At 40.9% G+C, this 18,594-nt stretch overlaps 1 protein-coding gene across 1 annotated transcript in view; it reads right to left on the bottom strand.

Annotated features, from left to right (window-relative positions):
- The window catches only part of THOC3 (THO complex subunit 3), a 259,254-nt gene that overhangs the window by 7,884 nt on the left and 232,776 nt on the right, over positions 1–18,594 (bottom strand). The window contains exon 2 of the mRNA XM_050793233.1: positions 248–561. Within this exon, the coding sequence (XP_050649190.1) occupies positions 248–514 (267 nt within the window). The 5' untranslated portion in view covers positions 515–561. The remainder of the gene's footprint in view (positions 1–247; positions 562–18,594) is intronic.

The raw sequence follows: 18,594 nt of genomic DNA, 5'->3' as shown, positions 1-18,594 counted from the left end.
TCCACACGCCCCCAATCTTCCTCTCCTCACCCCTCACGACCCCGTCACCCCCACACTCCACCTTCTCCCCACTCCCTCCTCATCTCCACACTCCCCTCTCATCTCCATACTCCCCCTTTCCCCCTCCCTCAAGTCCACTCTCCTTTCAACCCCACGGCCCCGTTCGCCCCCCATTCGCTCTCCCTCTACCACACCTCACTTCACCACGACCCCTCCCCCTAGCCTGGGCCGAGCCCCGGCAGCTCACCAACCGGTCCTTCTCCAGCAAGAAGACACTGGCCGTCTTGTCGAAGGACCCCGAGGCTAGGCGACGCCCGTCGCAACTCCAGGCCACCGAGTGCACCTTGGCGCTGTGCGCCAGGAACTCGCGCGTCTTGCTGTGGCCCCGGAACAGCTCCTGCATCCCAAGCACGTAGCGCGACGGGCCGCTGCTCACTGAGCACCACGGGGCCATCGAGCCGGGGCCGCTCTGGCCCAACGCCGAGGGCCCCATGGCTGCAGTGGGCACCGCCATGCCGAGCTCCCAGCTCACAACACGCCAGCAGCCGCCAGGGTGCAATCAGTCCTGGCGCCGCTGCCGCACGCATGCGCCCGGAAGAGCGACGGCTTCTCTACGCAGGCGCGCTGTACCCCGCCCCGGAAGGGACTACAAATCCCGGTATGCAGCGCGTGCCCGCCTCTTTCTTAGTAATATTTGGAGTTAACTCCAAATATGCTTCACACTTAACGATTCCGAGTTTTTTTAGTGTTCTTATTTCTCCCTTACTTATTACTTGGTAGATATATGTGTATCCCTGTTTAATCAAATAAAAGAACCAACACTAACCTTCTAAACAGTTCACCCATCACCTTTCTTCTGGAGTTGTTCCCTAACCCCTAGTCTCCTCCCTTAAGAGAAAGCTTTTTTACTGGAGAAAGACTTTTTACTGGGCTTTTTACTGGAGAAGGACTAGCTGGTGAGCTTGTCCCGTGAAAAGGGCTAGCGGGTGTGGAGTGAGGGAAGAGGTGTTAAGAAGGGGTCTGGAAGGGTTTTTTGTTTGTTTGTTTTTTAATAAAAATGAATTTTTTCTTTTTAAAAGGTAATGGCGGAAGCGTGTGAACCGCAGCAACTCCATCTTAAATAGGAACTGGGTAAAATGAGGCTGAAACCTACTGGGTTGCATTCCCAGACTGTTAAGGCATTCTAATCACAGGATGAAATAGAAGGTCAGCACAAAATACAGGTCATAAAGACCTTGACGATAAAACAGGTTGCAGTAACGGGGCCGGCTGAAACCCACCAAAACCAAAATGGCGACGAGAGTGACCTCTGGTCATCCTCACTGCTACACTCCCACCAGTGCCAGGATAGTTTATAAACGCCATGGCAATGTCAGGAAGTTACCCTATATGGTCTAAAAAAGGGAGGCGTGAATAATCCACCACACTTGTTTAGCAGATCATCAGGAAAAACCATAAAAATGCGCAACCAGCAGCCCTGGGGGCTGCTCTATGGAGTGGCCATTCTTTTATTCCCTTTACTTTCTTAATAAACTTGCTTTCACTTTGCCCTACAGACTCGCCCTGAATTCTTTCTTGAGTGAGATCCAAGAACCTACTCTTGGGGTCTGGATTGGGACCCTTTTCCTGTAACAGTATTACATGCACATGATTGTAAATATAAAAATAAAAGATACAGAGTGAAAAGTAAATGTCCACCTGTGTATCCAGCCCACCTTTCATATCTCCCTTAAACCAGTGGCTTCTTGCTGGAGAAAAAAGGGGTGGTGAGCTGTCAGCGCCAGTCAAGGACCTGGAGTAGAGCTGAGGAATGGGGGAAGGTTTTGGTGGTAAGTAGTAGTGGTAAATTTGTTTAAAAATCCAGTTTTTAAAAGGCAACACGTGCACTTGGCAACAAATGTAAAAAGTATAAAAGGGAATAGATTGAAAAGTTTCCCTCCATCCTGTGTCCCCAAACTTCTCTTCTGAAAAACTTGAATTTCTTGTGTGGCCTTCCAGAGACAGTGTAAGTAAGCACCCTGATGAGGTAGATAGGTGTGTGCATAACTTCCCCCAAACCACTGCCAAAAAGGTAGCATTCCTTACACAACTTGCTTTCTATGGTAAATATGTATAGGAAATCATTTGTCAGAATATGCAGACGTCTCATTCTTCTTAATGGTTGCAGTCTTTATATGAATATATAATAGTTTATTCAACTGATCCTTTCATGAATTTGCTTTTAGAACAATATTGCAGTGAATATCCCTATACAACCTTCATTGTGCACATCTGTACTTTTTTATTTGGATATGTATTGCCAAAACACCTATGAAGAGGTTTAATAATCTATACTTCCACCAGCAACATAAGGAAGTGTCAGAAGGTCCTAGGTACTAAATAAGTACACATATAAAGCATGTGGCTCTCAGAAGGACCGTAGGAGATAAGATCCCTATCTTTCCCCAATATTTTCCCTACCCCATTGCAACCAGAAATTCTTGGAAACGACAAAGCTTTTCAGACTCCAAGGATACCAGTGAAGTCTCTAAAATCTTGAAGTAGGAAACTATTTGGTGTCTAGTTTTCTTCCTTACCCCTATTTTTCAGGAATCTTCTTCATATATAATATGTATTTTTAGATTTTTTCCTTCATTTTCTACTTCTTCCTATATTTCTTTCTTTTTTTTTTTTTTTTTTTTTTTTTTTTTTTTTTTTTTTTTGCTGCATACACTGAGGATTTACAAGCCCCTGTCCAAGATACAAAAACTGAAGTAGACAGAGGTAAAATATCCTGTTCCAGGTCACATGACTATATGTGACAGAGGAAAGGTTAGAACTCAGATGTTACTGACTCCAAAATCTACACTCTGATTCTCAGTATCTGAAATCATGTAAATGTGACTCTTTGTATCTCTGCATTCATTTTGTAGTTTTGTATGTAATATATAATTTTTAATTTTTAATTTTTTTTGAGATGAAGTTTTGCTCTTATTGCCTAGGTTGGAGTGCAGTGGTGCGATCTTGGCTCACTGCAACTTCTGCCTCCCAGGTTCAAGCAAATCTTCCGCGTCAGCCTCCCAAGTAGCTGGGATTACCCGCACCACCACCATGCCCGGCTAAGTTTTTGTATTTTTAGTTGAGACAGGGTTTCACTATGTTGGCCAGGCTGGTCTCGAACTCCTGATGTCAGGTGATCCATGCGTCTCGGCCTCCCAAAGTGCTGGGATTATAGGCGTGAGCCACCGTGCCCAGCCTGTAATGTATATTTTTTACTTAATTTCCCCTTGTGTTCCTTTTCTATATTCTGTAAACATGGATGTTAGAACATCAGTTGTGAGAAGTATATCCCACTGCTCTTGCCTGAGACAGAAACTGGTATAACATTTCAAGTTGGACTACCACACATATTGGGGCAATGGTGAGACTGAAGTCAGACTCTCTCAAAGGGGAGATAAAATTTAGGGGAACAGAGTCATGGGCCATTTTTAAAAACTTTTTATTTGGAAAAATTCAAACTTACAGAAAAGTTACAACAATACTAAAAAGCACTGCTATTCCTGTGACACAGATTCACTGAGTTTTAGCATTTTGTTCCATTTCTTTTCTTTTTTTTATTTTTATTTTTATTTATTTCTTTATTTTGAGACACAGTCTTACTCTGTCGCCCAGGCTGGAACGCAGTGACGCACTCTTGGCTCACTGCAACCTCCGCTTCCCAGATTCAAGTGATTCTCATGTCTCAGCCACCTGCGTAGCTGGGATTACAGGTGTGCACCACCACACCCACTAATTTTTTGTATGTTTTGTAGAGATGGGTTTCTCCATGTTGGCCAGGCTGGTCTCAAACTCCTGGCCTCAAGTGATCCACCTGCCTTGGCCTCCCAAAGTGCTGAGATTACAGGCATGAGTCACTGCACCCGGTCTCCATTTGCTTTCTCTACATACATCTACATTACTACTCTTCTGTCTAAATGTTTGGCAATTGTGCATTAGTCCGTTCTCACATTGCTATAGGGAACTACCTGAGACTGGGTAATTTATAAAGAAAAGAGGTTTAATTGGGCCAGGCGCGGTGGCTCACACCTGTAATCCCAGAAATTTGGGAGGCCAAGGCGGGTGGATCATGAGGTCAGGAGTTCAAGGCCAGCCTGGCCAAGATCGTGAACCCTCGTCTCTACTAAAAATACAATAAAATTAGCCAGGCGTGGTGGTGGGTGCCTATAATCCCAGCTACTCAGAAGGCTGAGGCAGAGAATTGCTTGAACCCAGGAGGCGGAGGTTGCTGCACTCCAGCCTGGGCTACAGAGCCAGGCGCTGTCTCAAAAACAAAAAAAAACAAAACAAAAAAAGAGGTTTAATTGGCTCATGGTTCCATAGGCTGTAAAGGAAGCATGACTGGGCAGGCCCCAGGAAACAGAGAGACGGGGAGGTACTACACACTTTTAAACAACCAGATGTCATAAGAATTCAGTCACTAACAAGAACAGCAAGAGGGAAATTCGCTCCAATGATCCAATCACCTCTCACCAGGCCCCTCCTCCAACACTGGGGATTACAACTGGAGATTTTGTCAGGGACACAAATCCAAGACATATCAAATTGTGAGTTGTGTACATCTTACCCTTTACCTTACCTGAATTAAAGGAATCAGGAAAACAATACATGAACAAAATAGGATATCAGCAAAGAGACAGAAATTATTTTTTAAAAGAACCAAACAGACATCTTAGAGTTGAAAAATAAGCTAACTGAATTGGAAAATTAACTAGAGGGGTTCAACGTCAGAATTGAATGGGCAGAAGAATCAGTGAATTTGAAGAAACATCATTTGGAATTATGAAGTCTGAGAAGCAAAAAGAAAAAAACAATGAAGAAAAGTGAACAGAGCCTAGGGAGCATATGGAACAACATTAAGTGGACCAAATTATATGCTCTTGGAATTCCAGAAAGAGAAGAGAGAGGCACAGAGAGAAACACACAGGGAAAAAGATAGACTCTTTTTTTTTCTTTTTTAATTAAGATGGAGTTTCACTCTGTCACCCAGACTACAGTGCAGTGGCGCAATCTTGGCTCACTGCAGCTTCTGCCTCCCAGGTTCAAGCAATTCTCGTGTCTCAGCTTCTGAAGTAGCTGGGACTACAGGTGCTAAGTTGTTTTTTTTCGTTTGTTTTTTGGTTTTTGGTTTTTTCTTTGTATTTTTAGTAGAGACAGGGTTTCACCATGTTGGCCAGGCTGGTCTCGAACTCCTGACCTCAGGTGATCCGCCTGCCTTGGGCTCCCAAAGTGTGCGATTACAGGCATGAGCCACCACTCATAGCCTAAAAATAGACTTTAAGTAAAAATAAAACTGTTACAAGAAACAGAGGAGAATATTATATAATGGTGAAAGGGTCAATTCACCAAGAAGATATAACAATTAAAAACATTTATGCAATAAATATTAGAGCCTAAATTTACATAGCAAACATTGACAGAATTGAAGAGAGAAACAGACAACTTGAAAAAAAATAGTAGGAGACTTCAGTACTTCACTTTCAATAACAGATAGAACAACTAGACAGAAGATCAATGAGGAAATACAAGAACTTGAACAACACTACAGACCAAATGGCCCTAACAGACATAAACAACACAATCCACCCAACAACAGAATATACTTTTTTTTAAGTGCACATGAAACATTCTCCCAGATAGATGATGTGTTAGGCCACAAAACAAGTCTTAATGAATTTTAAAAGATTAAAATCATACAAAATATTGTTTCCAATCACAATGGAAAGAAACCAATAGTAAAAGTTGTGCTGAAAAATCCACAAATACGTAAAAATTAAACAACACATTCCTTAATCCCAGATACTCAAGAGGCTGAAGTGGAAGGATCACTTGAGCCCAGGCATTTGAGGCTGCAGTGAGCTTTGATCATGCCACTGCACTCCAACTTAGATGATGGAGCCAGAGCTCATCTCTAAAGAAAATAAAAGACAGAACAAAACAATACTCTCTCAAATAACAATGGCTCAAAAGAAAAAAATCACAAGGGAAATTAGAACATATCTGGAGACAGACAAAAATAAAAACAAATGTACCAAAATATGTGGGTTGCAGCAAACATAGTACTAAAAAGGAAATTTACAGCTGTAATTGCTTGCATAAAAAAATAAGAACCCAAATCAATAATGTAACTTTATACCTTAAGGAACCAGAAAAATAACAAATGAAACTGAAACCTAGCAGAGGAAAAGAAATAATGAAGATTTGAGCAGAGATCAACAAAAGAGAGAATAGAAAACAACTTTTAAAATTAATAAAACAAGAGTTGGTTCTTCCATAAGATCAGCAAAACTGCCAACTGACTAAGAAAATGAGAGAGAAGACTCAAATAACTAAAATCAGAAATGAAAGGAGACATTGCTGCTGCTTTTACAGAAATAAAAAAGGATCATAAGATAGTAATGTGAATACTTACATGATGAAAAATTAGATAACTAGATGAAGTGAATAAAATCCTAGAAATATACAATCTACCAAGAGCGAATCTGGACAAACAAAAAACTTGAATAGACTACAATTAATAAGGAGATTGAATCTATAACCAAAAAGCTTTCAACAACAACCGAAACAACAACAACAACAACAAAAACATAAAACAAAACCCTAGAACAAGATGGTTTCACTAGTAAATTCTACCAAACATTTACAGAAAAATTAACAGCAATCCTCCTAAACTGTTAAAAAGACGGAAGAGAGGACACCTCCCACTTACTCTATAAGGCCAGCATTACCCTAATACCAAAGTCAAACAAATACACTACAAGGAAAGAACACCACAGACCAGTATCCCTGATAAACACTGAAGTGAAAATCCTCAACAAAATACTAGCCAACAGAATTCAACAATGCTTTAAAATTACTATATACCACAACCAAGTGGGATTTATTTCTGGAATGCAAGGTTGATTTAACATACAAAAAACAACCAATGTGGCCAGGTGCGGTGGCTCATACCTGTAATCTCAACACTTTGGGAGGCCAAGGCAGGCAGATTACCTGAGGTCAGGAGTTTGAGACCAGCCTGGCCAACATGTTGAAACCCCGTCTCTACTAAAAATACAAAAATTAGCTGGGCGTGGTGGCAGGTGCCTGTAATCCCAGCTACTCGGGAGGCTGAGGCAGGACAACCTGAACCCAGGAGACAGAGGTTGCAGTGAGCTGAGATCGTGCCAATGCACTCCAGCCTGCGTGACAGAGTGAGACGCCATATCAAAAAAAAAAAAAAAAAAAATGCATTTCTCCACATAAACAGAATTAAATACAAAACCACAAGATCATCTCAATTGATTCAGAAAGAACATTTGACAAAATTCAACATATTTTCATGATAAAAAGTACCCAGCAAACTAGAAATAAAAGAGAACTACCTCAATATAATAAAGGCCATATATGTAAATCCTACAGCTAACATGTTAAATGGTTAAAGACTAAAAGCTCTAGGATCACAAACAAGAATAAAGATCTCTGCTTTTGCCACTTCTATTCAACATAGTACTGGAAGTCCTAACTGGAGCAAGCAGGCAAGAAAAAGAAATATAAAGCATCTAAATTGGAAAAAAACATAAAATTATCTCTCTTCTCAGATGACATATTTTATGTAGGAAACCCTGAAGAGTCCACACACACACACACAAAAATGTTAGAACAATCACTAATCATTACAAAAATGCAAATCAGGCCAGGCATGGTGGCTCATACCTACAATCTCAGCACTTCGGGAGGCCGAGGTGAGAGATTGGCTTGAGCCCAGGAGTTCAAGACCAGCCTGGGCAACAGGGTAAAACCCGGTATCCACAAAAAGTACAAAAAGTACAAAAAGTAGCTGGGTGGGGTGGTGTGTGTCTGAAGTCTAGCTACTCAGGAGGCTGAGGCAGGAAAAGAACCTGAGCCTGGGAAGTCAAGGCTGCAGTGAACTATAATCACGCCACTGCACTCCAGCCTGGGCAACGAGAGAGAGACCCTGTCTCAAAAAAGAAAAAAAAAGCAAAAATTAAAATTGAAATGATAATGAGATACTATTTCATACCCATTATGATGGCTACTATTAAAAAAAAAAACAGAAAATAAAAAATGTTGGCAAGGGTGTATAGAAATTGAAACCACTATGCCCTATTGGTGGGAATGGAAAATGGTGCAGTCACATTGGAAAACAGTATGGCTGTTTCCCAAAAAGTTAAAAATAGAATTACCAAATGATAAAACAATTCTATTTTGGGGTATAGACCCAAAAAGAATTGAAAATCAGGGACTCAAGGAGATTGGCATATACACACGTTCATAGTAGCATTATTCACAATGGCGAAAAGATGGAAGAAATCCAAGTGTTTAGTGACAGATGAATGGGTAAGCAAGATGTGATAAATACATATAATAGAATATTATTCAGCTTTAAAAAGAAAGGAAATTCTGATGCATGCTACAACATGAGTTTGAACTTTGAACACATTTTGCAAAGTGAAATAAGCCAGTTATGAAAACCGAAATGCTGTATAATTCCACTTATATGAGATTTCTAGAACAGTCATAGAAACAGAAAGTAGATTAGTGGTTGCCAGAGGCTGAGGGAAAGGGAGAATTCCAGGGAGTTACTGTTTAATGGGTATTGAGTTCGAGTTCAGCAAGATAAAAAGTGTTCTGGAGACAGATGGTGGTGATGGTTGCACAACAATGTTAACGTACTTTGTAAACCAAAAATAAAACTCTAACCACCCCCTGCCCCACCATCGGAATGGACTTCTCTTGGCAAGAGCATTCCAAGGCTAACCGGGAGGACTGGTTCTGACCATGATGGGGAGCAGGGAGCAGACATGTCTCATTATGCCCTCTTCCCTTTCACAATTACTGATAGAACAGATTCTTGAAGTCTGATGAAAAACATTTACAATCTGTTCTCTCTGAAGCCTGGTACCTGGAAGCTTCATGTGCATGATAAAACTTTGGTCTCCACAACTCCTAATCATCACAACCCAGACATTCTTTTCTACTGATTCCAGGTCTTTAGATAATAACATAACTCTTTCAAACAACTGCCAATCAGAAAATGTTTAAATCTACCTATAACCTGGAAGCACCCCCTCCTTCAAGTTGTCTGGCCTTTCCAGACTGAACCAATGTACATCTTACATGTACTTTATTGATATCTCCTGTCTCCCTAAAATGTATAAAACTAGGCCATGCCTGTAGGGAAAAGAAAAAGAGATCAGACTGTTACTGTGTCTATGTAGAAAGGGAAGACATAAGAAATTCCATTTTGATCTGTACCTTAAACAAGTGCTTTGCTGAGATGTGGTTAATTTGTGACTTTGCCCCAGCCACTCTGCCCCAACCTTGAGCTCACAAAAACATGTGTTGTATGGAATCAAGGTTTAAGAGATCTAGGGCTGTGCAGGACGTGCCTTGTTAACAAAATGTTTACAAGCAGTATGCTTGGTAAAAGTCATTGCCATTCTCTAGTCTCAATAGACCAGGGGCACAATGCACTGCGAAAAGCCGTGGGGACCTCTGCCTTGGAAAGCTGGGCATTGTCCAAGGTTTCTCCCCATGTGATAGTCTGAAATATGGTCTCATGGGATGAGAAAGATCTCACCGTCCTCCAGCCCGACACCCATAAAGGGTGTGTGCTGAGGTAGATTAGTAAAAGAGGAAAGCCTCTTGCAGTTGAGATGGAGGAAGGCCACTGTCTCCTGCCTGCCCCTGGGAACTGAATGTCTCGGTATAAAACCCAATTGTACATTTGTTCAATTCTGAGGTAGGAGAAAAACTGCCCTATGGCGGGAGGTGAGACATGTTGGCAGCAATGCTGCTTTGTTATTCTTTACTCCACTGAGATGTTTGGGCAGAGAGAAACACAAATCTGGCCCATGTGCACATCCAGGCATAGTACCTCCCCTTGAACTTAATTGTGACACAGATTCCTTTGCTCACATGTTTTCTTGTTGACCTTCTCCCTATTATCACCCTGCTCTCCTACCACATTCCTCTTGCTGAGATAATGAAAATAATAATCAATAAAAACTGAGGGAACTCAGAGACCAGTGCTAGTGCAGGTCCTTGGTATGATGAGTGCCGGTCTCCTGGGCCCACTGTTGTTTCTCTATACTTCATCTCTGTGTCTTATTTCTTTTCTCAGTCTCTCGTCACACCTAACAAGATATCCCACAGGTGTCAAGGGGCAGGACACCCCTTCATCTGGCGCCCAACGTGGGGCCTTTCTCTAGGGTGAAGGTACGCTAAGAACGTGAGCACTGAGGACAGCCGACAAGAGATTCCCGAGTATGTCCACAGTCAGCCTTACGGTAAGCTTGTGTGCTCGGAGGAATCCAGGGTAACAGTGGGGCAAACTGAAAGTAAATATTCTTCTTATCTCAGCTTCATTAAAATTCTTTTAAGAAGAAGGGGAGTTAAAGCCTCTACAGAAAATCTAATTACGCTATTTCAAATAATAGAACAATTCTGCCCTTGGTTTCCAGAACAGGGAACTTTAGATTTAAAAGATTGAGAAAAAATTGGCAAGGAATTAAAACAAGCAAGTAGGGAAGGTAAAATCATCCCACTTACAGTATGAAATGATTGGGCCATTATTAAAGCAACTTTAGAACCATTTCAAATAGAAGATAGCGTTTCAGTTTCTGATGCCCCTGAAAGCTGTGTAATAGATTGTGAAGAAGAGGCAGGGACAGAGTTCAAAAAAGGAATGGAAAATTCACATTGTAAAAATGTAGCACAGCTAGTAATGGCTCGGTCAACGCAATATGTTGACTACAATCAATTACAGGAGGTAATATATCCTGAAACATTAAAATTAAAAGGAAAAAAGTCCAGAAACATCGGGGCCATTGGGTCTAAAACCATTATGGCCACCTCCTCCTCAGCCGAGTGCTGGAGGAGGGAGCCTGAAACTAGGCTTGCTGCAACTTGGCTCGTGGCACTCATTATTTTCCAACCTACAGTTCACTATGGTGAAGGAGCAATTCAGACTCGCCCTGCAGTGTACTGTATGGGTCAAACAGTGGCCGCTCCCTAAGAAAAGTTGGGGGCGCTACATAAAATAGTAAAAAACTATTTAAAAAAGGACATGTTTCATCCACTTTCTCTCTTTAGAATTCTCCTGTGTTTGTAATTCAGAAAAAATCAGGCAGATGGCGCATGCTAACTGACTTGGGAGTCATTAATGTGGTAATTCAACCTATGGTGCCTCTCCAATCCCGACTGCTCTCTCCAGCCATGATCCCCAAAGATTGGCCTTTAATTATAACTGATTTAAAGGATTGTTTTTTTACCATTCCTCTGGCGGAGCAGGACTGTGAAAAATTTGCTTTTACTATACCAGCCATAAATAATAAAGAATGAGCCACCAGGTTTCAGTGGAAAGTGTTGTCTCAGGCAATGCTTAATAGTCCAACTATTTGTCAGACTTTTGTAGCTCAGGTTCTTCAACCAGTTAGAGACAAGTTTTCAGACTGTTATATCATTCATTGTGTTGATGATATTTTGTGTGCTGCAAAAACAAGAGACAAATTAATTGACTGTTACACATTTCTGCAGATAGAGGTTGCAAACGCAGGCCTGACAATAGCATGTGATAAGATTCAGACATCCACTCCTTTTCGGTATTTGGGAATGCAGGTAGAGGAAAGAAAAATTAAACCACAAAAAAATAGAAATAAGAAAAGACACATTAAGAACACTAAATGACTTTCAAAAATTGCTAGGAGATATTAATTGGATTTGGCCAACTCTAGGCATCCCTACTTATGCCATGTCAAATTTGTTCTCTGTCTTGAGAGGGGATCCAGACTTGAACAGTAAAAGAAAATTAAATCCAGAGGCAACTAAAGAAATTGAATTAGCTGAAGAAAAAATTCGGTCAGCACAAGTAAATAGAATAGATCATTTAGCCCCACTCCAACTTTTGATTTTTGCTACTGTACATTCTCCAACAAGCATTATTGTTCAAAATATAGATCTTGTGGAGTGGTCATTCCTTCCTCACAGTATAATTAAGACTTTCACATTGTATTTAGATCAAATGGCTACATTAATTGGTCAGGCAAGACTACGAACAGTAAAACTGTGTGGAAGTGACCCAGATAAAATCATCGTTCCTTTAAACAAAGAACAGGTTAGACAAGCCTCTATCGATTCTGCTGCATGGCAGATTGGTCTTGCTGATTTTGTGGGAATTATTGATAATCATTACCCAAAAACAAAAATCATCCAGTTTTTAAAATTAACTACTTGGATTTTACCTAAAATTACCAGACTTAAACCTTTAGAAAATGCTCTGACGGTGTTTACTGATGGTTCCAGCAATGAAAAAGCAGCTGACACTGGGCCAAAAGAACGAGTCATTGAAACTCAGTATCACTCAGCTCAAAGAGCAGAGTTGGTTGCTGTCATTTCAGCGTTACAAGATTTTAATCAGCCTATTAACACTGTTTCAGATTCTGCATATGTAGTACAGGCTACAAAGGATGTTGAGACAGCCCTAATCAAATATAGTATGGATGATCAGTTAAATCAGCTGTTTAATTAGTTACAACAAACTCCAAGAAAAAGAAATTTCCCATTTTATATTACTCATATTCGAGCACATACTAATTTACCAGGGCCTTTAACTAAGGCAAATGAACAAGCTGACTTGCTAGTATCATCTGCCTTCATGGAAGCACAAGAACTTCATGCCCTGACTCATGTAAATGCAACAGGCCTAAAAAATAAATTGGATATCACATGTAAACAGGCAAAAAATATTGTACAACACTGTAGTCAGTGTGAAGTCCTACACCTGCCCACTCAGGTGGCAGGAGTTAATCCCAGAGGTCTATGCCCTAATGCGTTATGGCAAATGGATGTCACACATGTACCTTCATTTGGAAAATTGTCATTTGTCCATGTGACGGTTGATACTTATTCACATTTCATGTGGACAATCTGCCAGACAGAAAAAGATACTTCCCATGTTAAAAGACATTTATTAACTTGTTTTGCTGTCATGGGAGTTCCAGAAAAAATTAAAACAGATAATGGGCCAGGATACTGCAGTAAAGCATTTCAAAAATTCTTAAATCAGTGAAAAATTACACATACAACAGCAATCTCTTATAATTCCCAAGGACAGGCCATAATTGAAAGAACTAATAGAACACTCAAAGCTCAATTGGTTAAACAAAAAAGGGAAAAAGAGAGTAAGGAGTATAACACTCCCCAGATGCAACTTAATCTAGCACTCTATACTTTAAATTTTTTAAACATTTATAGAACTCAGACCACTACTTCTGCAGAACAACATTTTTACAGGTAAAAAGAACAGCCCACATGAGGGAAAACTGATTTGGTGAAAGGACATCAAAAATAAGACATAAGAAATAGGTAAGGTGATAATATGGGGGAGAGGTTTGGCTTGTATTTCACCAGCAGAAAATCAGCTTCCAGTTTGGATACCTACGACTTACAGAAGAAGTTGCTATCCACCAAGGAAGCGGAGCCGCCAACCTGGGCCCAACTGAAGAACCTGACACGGTTAGCTGAAAAAAGCCTGAAGAACACGAGGGTAACACAAACTCCAGAGAATATGCTACTTGCAGCTTTAATGATTGTATCAACAGTGATAAGTCTCCCTATGTCTGCAGAAGCAGCTGCAGCTAATTATACTTACTGGGCCTGTGTGCCTTTCCCGCCCTTAATTCGGGCAGTCACTTGGATAGATAATCCTATTGAAGTATATGTTAATAATAGTGCATGGGTACCAGGCCCCACAGATGACTGTAGCCCTGCCCAACCTGAAGAAGAAGGAATGATGTTAAACATTTCCATTGGGTATCATTATCCTCCTATTTGCCTGGGGAAAGCACCAGGATGCTTAATGCCTACAACCCAAAACTGGTTGGTTGAAGTACCTACTGTCAGTGCCTCCAGTAAATTTACTTATCACATGGTAAGTAGAATGTCACTCGGGTCACAAATAAATAATTTCAGTAAATTTACTTATCACATGGTAAGTGGAATGTCACTCGGGTCACAAATAAATAATTTACAGCACTCTTCTTATCAAAGATCATTAAAATTTAGGCCTAAGGGAAAACCTTGCCCCAAAGAAAAGTCCCAAAGAATCAGAAGACCCAGAAGTGTTAGTTTGGGAAGAATGTGTGGCTGATACTGCGGTGGTATTACAAAACAATAAATTTGGAATTATTATAGACTGGGCCCCTCGAGGCCAATTATATTATGATTGTACAGGCCAGACTTACTCGTGTTCACAGGTCCCATCTGTCTGGCCCTCTAATCCGGCCTATGATAGTAATTTAACTAAAAGGCTAGACCAGGTTTATAGAAGGTTAGAATCACCCTATCCATGGAAATGGGGTGAAAAGGGAATTTCATCACCTTGACCAAAGTTAGTTAGTCCTGTTACTGGTCCTGATCATCCAGAATTATGGAAGCTTACTGTGGCCTCGCACCACATTAGAATTTGGTCTGGAAATCAAGTTATGGGAACAAGAAATCGTAAGCCATATTATACTATTAACCTAAATTCCAATCTGACAATTCCTTTACAAAGTTGTGTAAAACCCCCTTATATGCTAGTTGTAGGAAACATAGTTATTAAACCAGATTCCCAAACTATAACTTGTGAAAATTGTAAATTGTTTACTTGCATTGATTCAACTTTTGATTGGCAGCACCATATTTTGCCAGTGAGGGCAAGAGAGGGCGCGTGGATCCCTGTGTCCATGAACCGACCGTGGGAGGCTTCCCCATCCATCCATATTTTAACAGAAGTATTAAAAGGAGTTCTAACTAGATCCAAAAGACTCATTTTTACTTTGATTGCAGTGATTATGGGTCTTATTGCAGTCACAGCTACTGCTGCGGCTGCTGGAATTGCTTTACACTCCTCTATTCAAACTGCAAAATATGTGAATAATTGGCAAAATAATTCCTCAAAATTGTGGAATTCTCAGATCCAAATAGATCAAAAATTGGCAAACCAAATTAATGATCTTAGACAAACTGTCATTTCAATGGGAGATAGGCTCATGAGCTTGGAATATCTTTTTCAGTTACAGTGTGACTGGAATACGCTAGATTTTTGTATTACACCTCGAGCCTATAATGAATCTGAACATCACTGGGACATGGTTAGATGCCATCTACAAGGAAGAGAAAATAATCTTACTTTAGGTATTTCAAAATCAAAAGAACAAATTTTTAAGGCATCAAAAGCCCAGTTAAATCTGGTGCCGGAAACTGAGGCAACGGTAAAAGCTGTTGATAGCCTCACAAATCTTAACCCCATCACTTGGGTTAAAACCACTGGAAATTCCACTATTGCAAATTTTGTATTAATCCTTGTGTGTCTGTTCTCTCTGTTGTTAGTCTACAGGTATATCCAGCAGCTCCGGAGAGACAGCGACCAGCGAGAACGGGCCATGATGATGACGGAGGTTTTGTCAAAAAGAAAAGGGGGATATGTAGGGAAAAGAAAGAGAGATCAGACTGTTACTGTGTCTATGTAGAAAGGGAAGACATAAGAAATTCCATTTTGATCTGTACCTTAAACAATTGCTTTGCTGAGATGTTGTTGTTAATTTGTGACTTTGCCCCAGCCACTCTGCCCCAACCTTGAGCTCACAAATACATGTGATGTATGGCATCAAGGTTTAAGAGATCTAGGGCTGTGCAGGACGTGCCTTGTTAACAAAATGTTTACAGGCAGTATGCTTGGTAAAAGTCATCGCCATTCTCTAGTCTCAATAGACCAGGGGCACAATGCACTGCGAAAACCTGCAGCGACTTCTGCCTTGGAAAGCCAGGTATTGTCCAAGGTTTCTTCCCATGTGATAGTCTGAAATATGTCCTCGTGGAATGAGAAAGACCTGACCGTCCCCCAGACTGGCACCCATAAAGGGTCTGTGCTGAGGTGGATTAGTAAAAGAGGAAGGCCACTGTCTCCTGCCTGCCCCTGGGAACTGAATGTCTCGGTATAAAACCTGATTGTACATTTGTTCAATTCTGAAATAGGAGAAAAACTGCCCTATGGCAGGAGGCGAGACATGGTGGCAGCAATGCTGCTTTGTTATTCTTTACTCCACTGAGATGTTTGGGCGGAGAGAAACATAAATCTGGCCTACATGCACATCCAGGCATAGTACCTCCCCTTGAACTTAACTGTGACACAGATTCCTTTGCTCACATGTTTTCTTGCTGACCTTCTCCCTATTATCACCCTGCTCTCCTACCACATTCCTCTTGCTGGGATAAAGAAAATAATAATCAATAAAAACTGAGGGAACTCAGAGACCAGTGCCAGTGCAGGTCCTTGGTATGCTGAGTGCCAGTCTCCTGGGTCCACTGTTGTTTCTCTATACTTTGTCTCTATGTCTTACTTCTTTTCTGTCTCTCATCGCACCTGATGAGATATCCCACAGGTGTGGAGGGGCAGGCCACCCCTTCACATGTCCCAACCACCTTGGGCACATATCATTATTAACAGAGACAGAAGGCAGAGAAATCATAGGCAGATAGGGTGGGTCCCTGGTGAAACCCCACCTTCAAGTCAAAAACAGCCTGAAAACAGCCTGAAACTCATGCACCAGAGTGAGAACTTCTATTCCTGTTTACCTGCTCTCTCCCAATTGGATCTTTCTGAAAAATGCCTTTTAACCAAACAAATGTTGCTTTTTCCTATACTATTATACTACCTATGGCCTGTGCCACCCCCATCCTGTGTCTCTAAAGACCCCAGACTCAGTCAGTGGAATAGAGATGGCCTGACTTTGGGGAGGAGACAGCCTGACTTCAGGGAGGAGATGGCCTGACTTCAGGACAAAGACCTCCTGACTTCAGGGGAAGACAATGACCTGCTCTTCCCGTCCCCTCTCCAGCTCCCCTTTCTGCTGAGAGCTGTTTTCATTGCTCAGTAAAATTCTCCGCCCCCACCATCCTTCAATCAGCAAGTGCGACCTCATTCTTCTTGGACGCTGCACAAGAGGCCGGGACCCACCAATTGTGGGTACCCAGAAAGGTTGTCACACTGGCCCTTTGCCCTCGCTGGCAGAGTGCAGCCACCCCATGCAACAGGGCCAGGGGTCGAATGAGCTGCTAACAATCTGTGGTCCATCAGGCTGTGGGCAGCAGAACTAAAAGAGCTAATTAGCACATTAACACCCCCTCTGGGGCTTCAGGGTCACAGGTACCCTGGTCTGGGTGTCACCGCATTCCCCTCGAGGCAACATGCCTGGTCTGGGCATGGGCACTGCATAGAGCTTGCTCCTGTGTCATCACCCAGAGCAGCCTGTGGGATCCCACACTTACTCACTCACATACTCCCTCCCACAAGGGAGCCGAGTGTGGCAGGCCAAGTAGATGGGGCACCCCTGCTGTGAGTCTAGCAAAGGAGGCGGAGAAAAATCCTGCATCATTGTCAGGACTTCCTGAGGCTGTGTCACGGGTGCATCCTTAACCTTGGCAAAATTAACTTTCCACATTGATTGAGATCTGTCTCAAATACTTCGGGTTCACAACTTAATATCACTTAACTATACATTTAAAAATGGTTAAGATGGTAAAATTTATGTTGTATTTTATCACAATTTTAAAACTAAGAAAAAAATATATACTAAATTGTTAACAGTGGTTACCACTAAAGAAAAAGTGAAAAGGAAAACTTTCAGTTTTCACAATTCTAAATTGCTGGAACTGTTTTTACAATTAATAAACCTTGTATTAGGGAAACAGTTTTAAACATAGAAACATTTCATGTACAAAGTTGTTCCCTACAGTATTAGTTAACAGTGATAAATTAGAAGCAACCTAAAAGTCCTATTGCAAAGTAATGGTTATGTAAACCATAGCACGTCCACGTAATTAAATATCATATAACCATCAAGATCCTCAAAACTGTAAAGGGAGGTTCATATGACAGATATATAAATGTTACTTTGCAGCTTGGTTTTTAAAAAGGATAGAAAACCAACTAAATGGAAAGACACCAAAATGTAAAACATAATTGTGATTGGATAATGGATGTTTATTAGTTTCTTCTTCCTTTCTGTATTTTCCAATTAAAAAAATACAGACAGCTATTACTTTATTAACTGTATTTTTTAAAATGTTAGAAGTTAGAAACAAATTGAGGAAAGTTGCAGGATAACAAAATCAAAACACAAAAATCAGTTGGGTTTCTAACTACCAACAATACACAATTTGAAAAGGAAATTAAGAAAACAATTCCATTTGCATAGCATCAAAAAGATTCAAACACTTAGGAATAAGGTAAACCAAGGAAGCAAAAGACACACTGAAAACTACAAAATGTATTTTAAAGAAGTTAAAGAAGACACCAATAAACGGGAAGACATCCTATGTTCATGGATTGGATAACTTAATATTGTTAAGATGTCAATACCACCCAAAGTGATACACAAATTCAATGAAATCCCTGCCCCAACCTCAATATCTATTTTTATAGAATTGTTTTTAAATACTAAAATTCATAGGAAATCCCAAGGGACCCCAAATAGCCAAAACGATCTTGTAAAAATAACAATGTGGGAGATC

Source organism: Macaca thibetana, chromosome 6 (assembly GCF_024542745.1).
Source record: "Macaca thibetana thibetana isolate TM-01 chromosome 6, ASM2454274v1, whole genome shotgun sequence".
NCBI lineage: Eukaryota > Metazoa > Chordata > Mammalia > Primates > Cercopithecidae > Macaca > Macaca thibetana.
The sequence above is the reverse complement of the archived record's forward strand: the minus strand, read 5'-3'. Positions and strand labels throughout refer to the sequence as shown.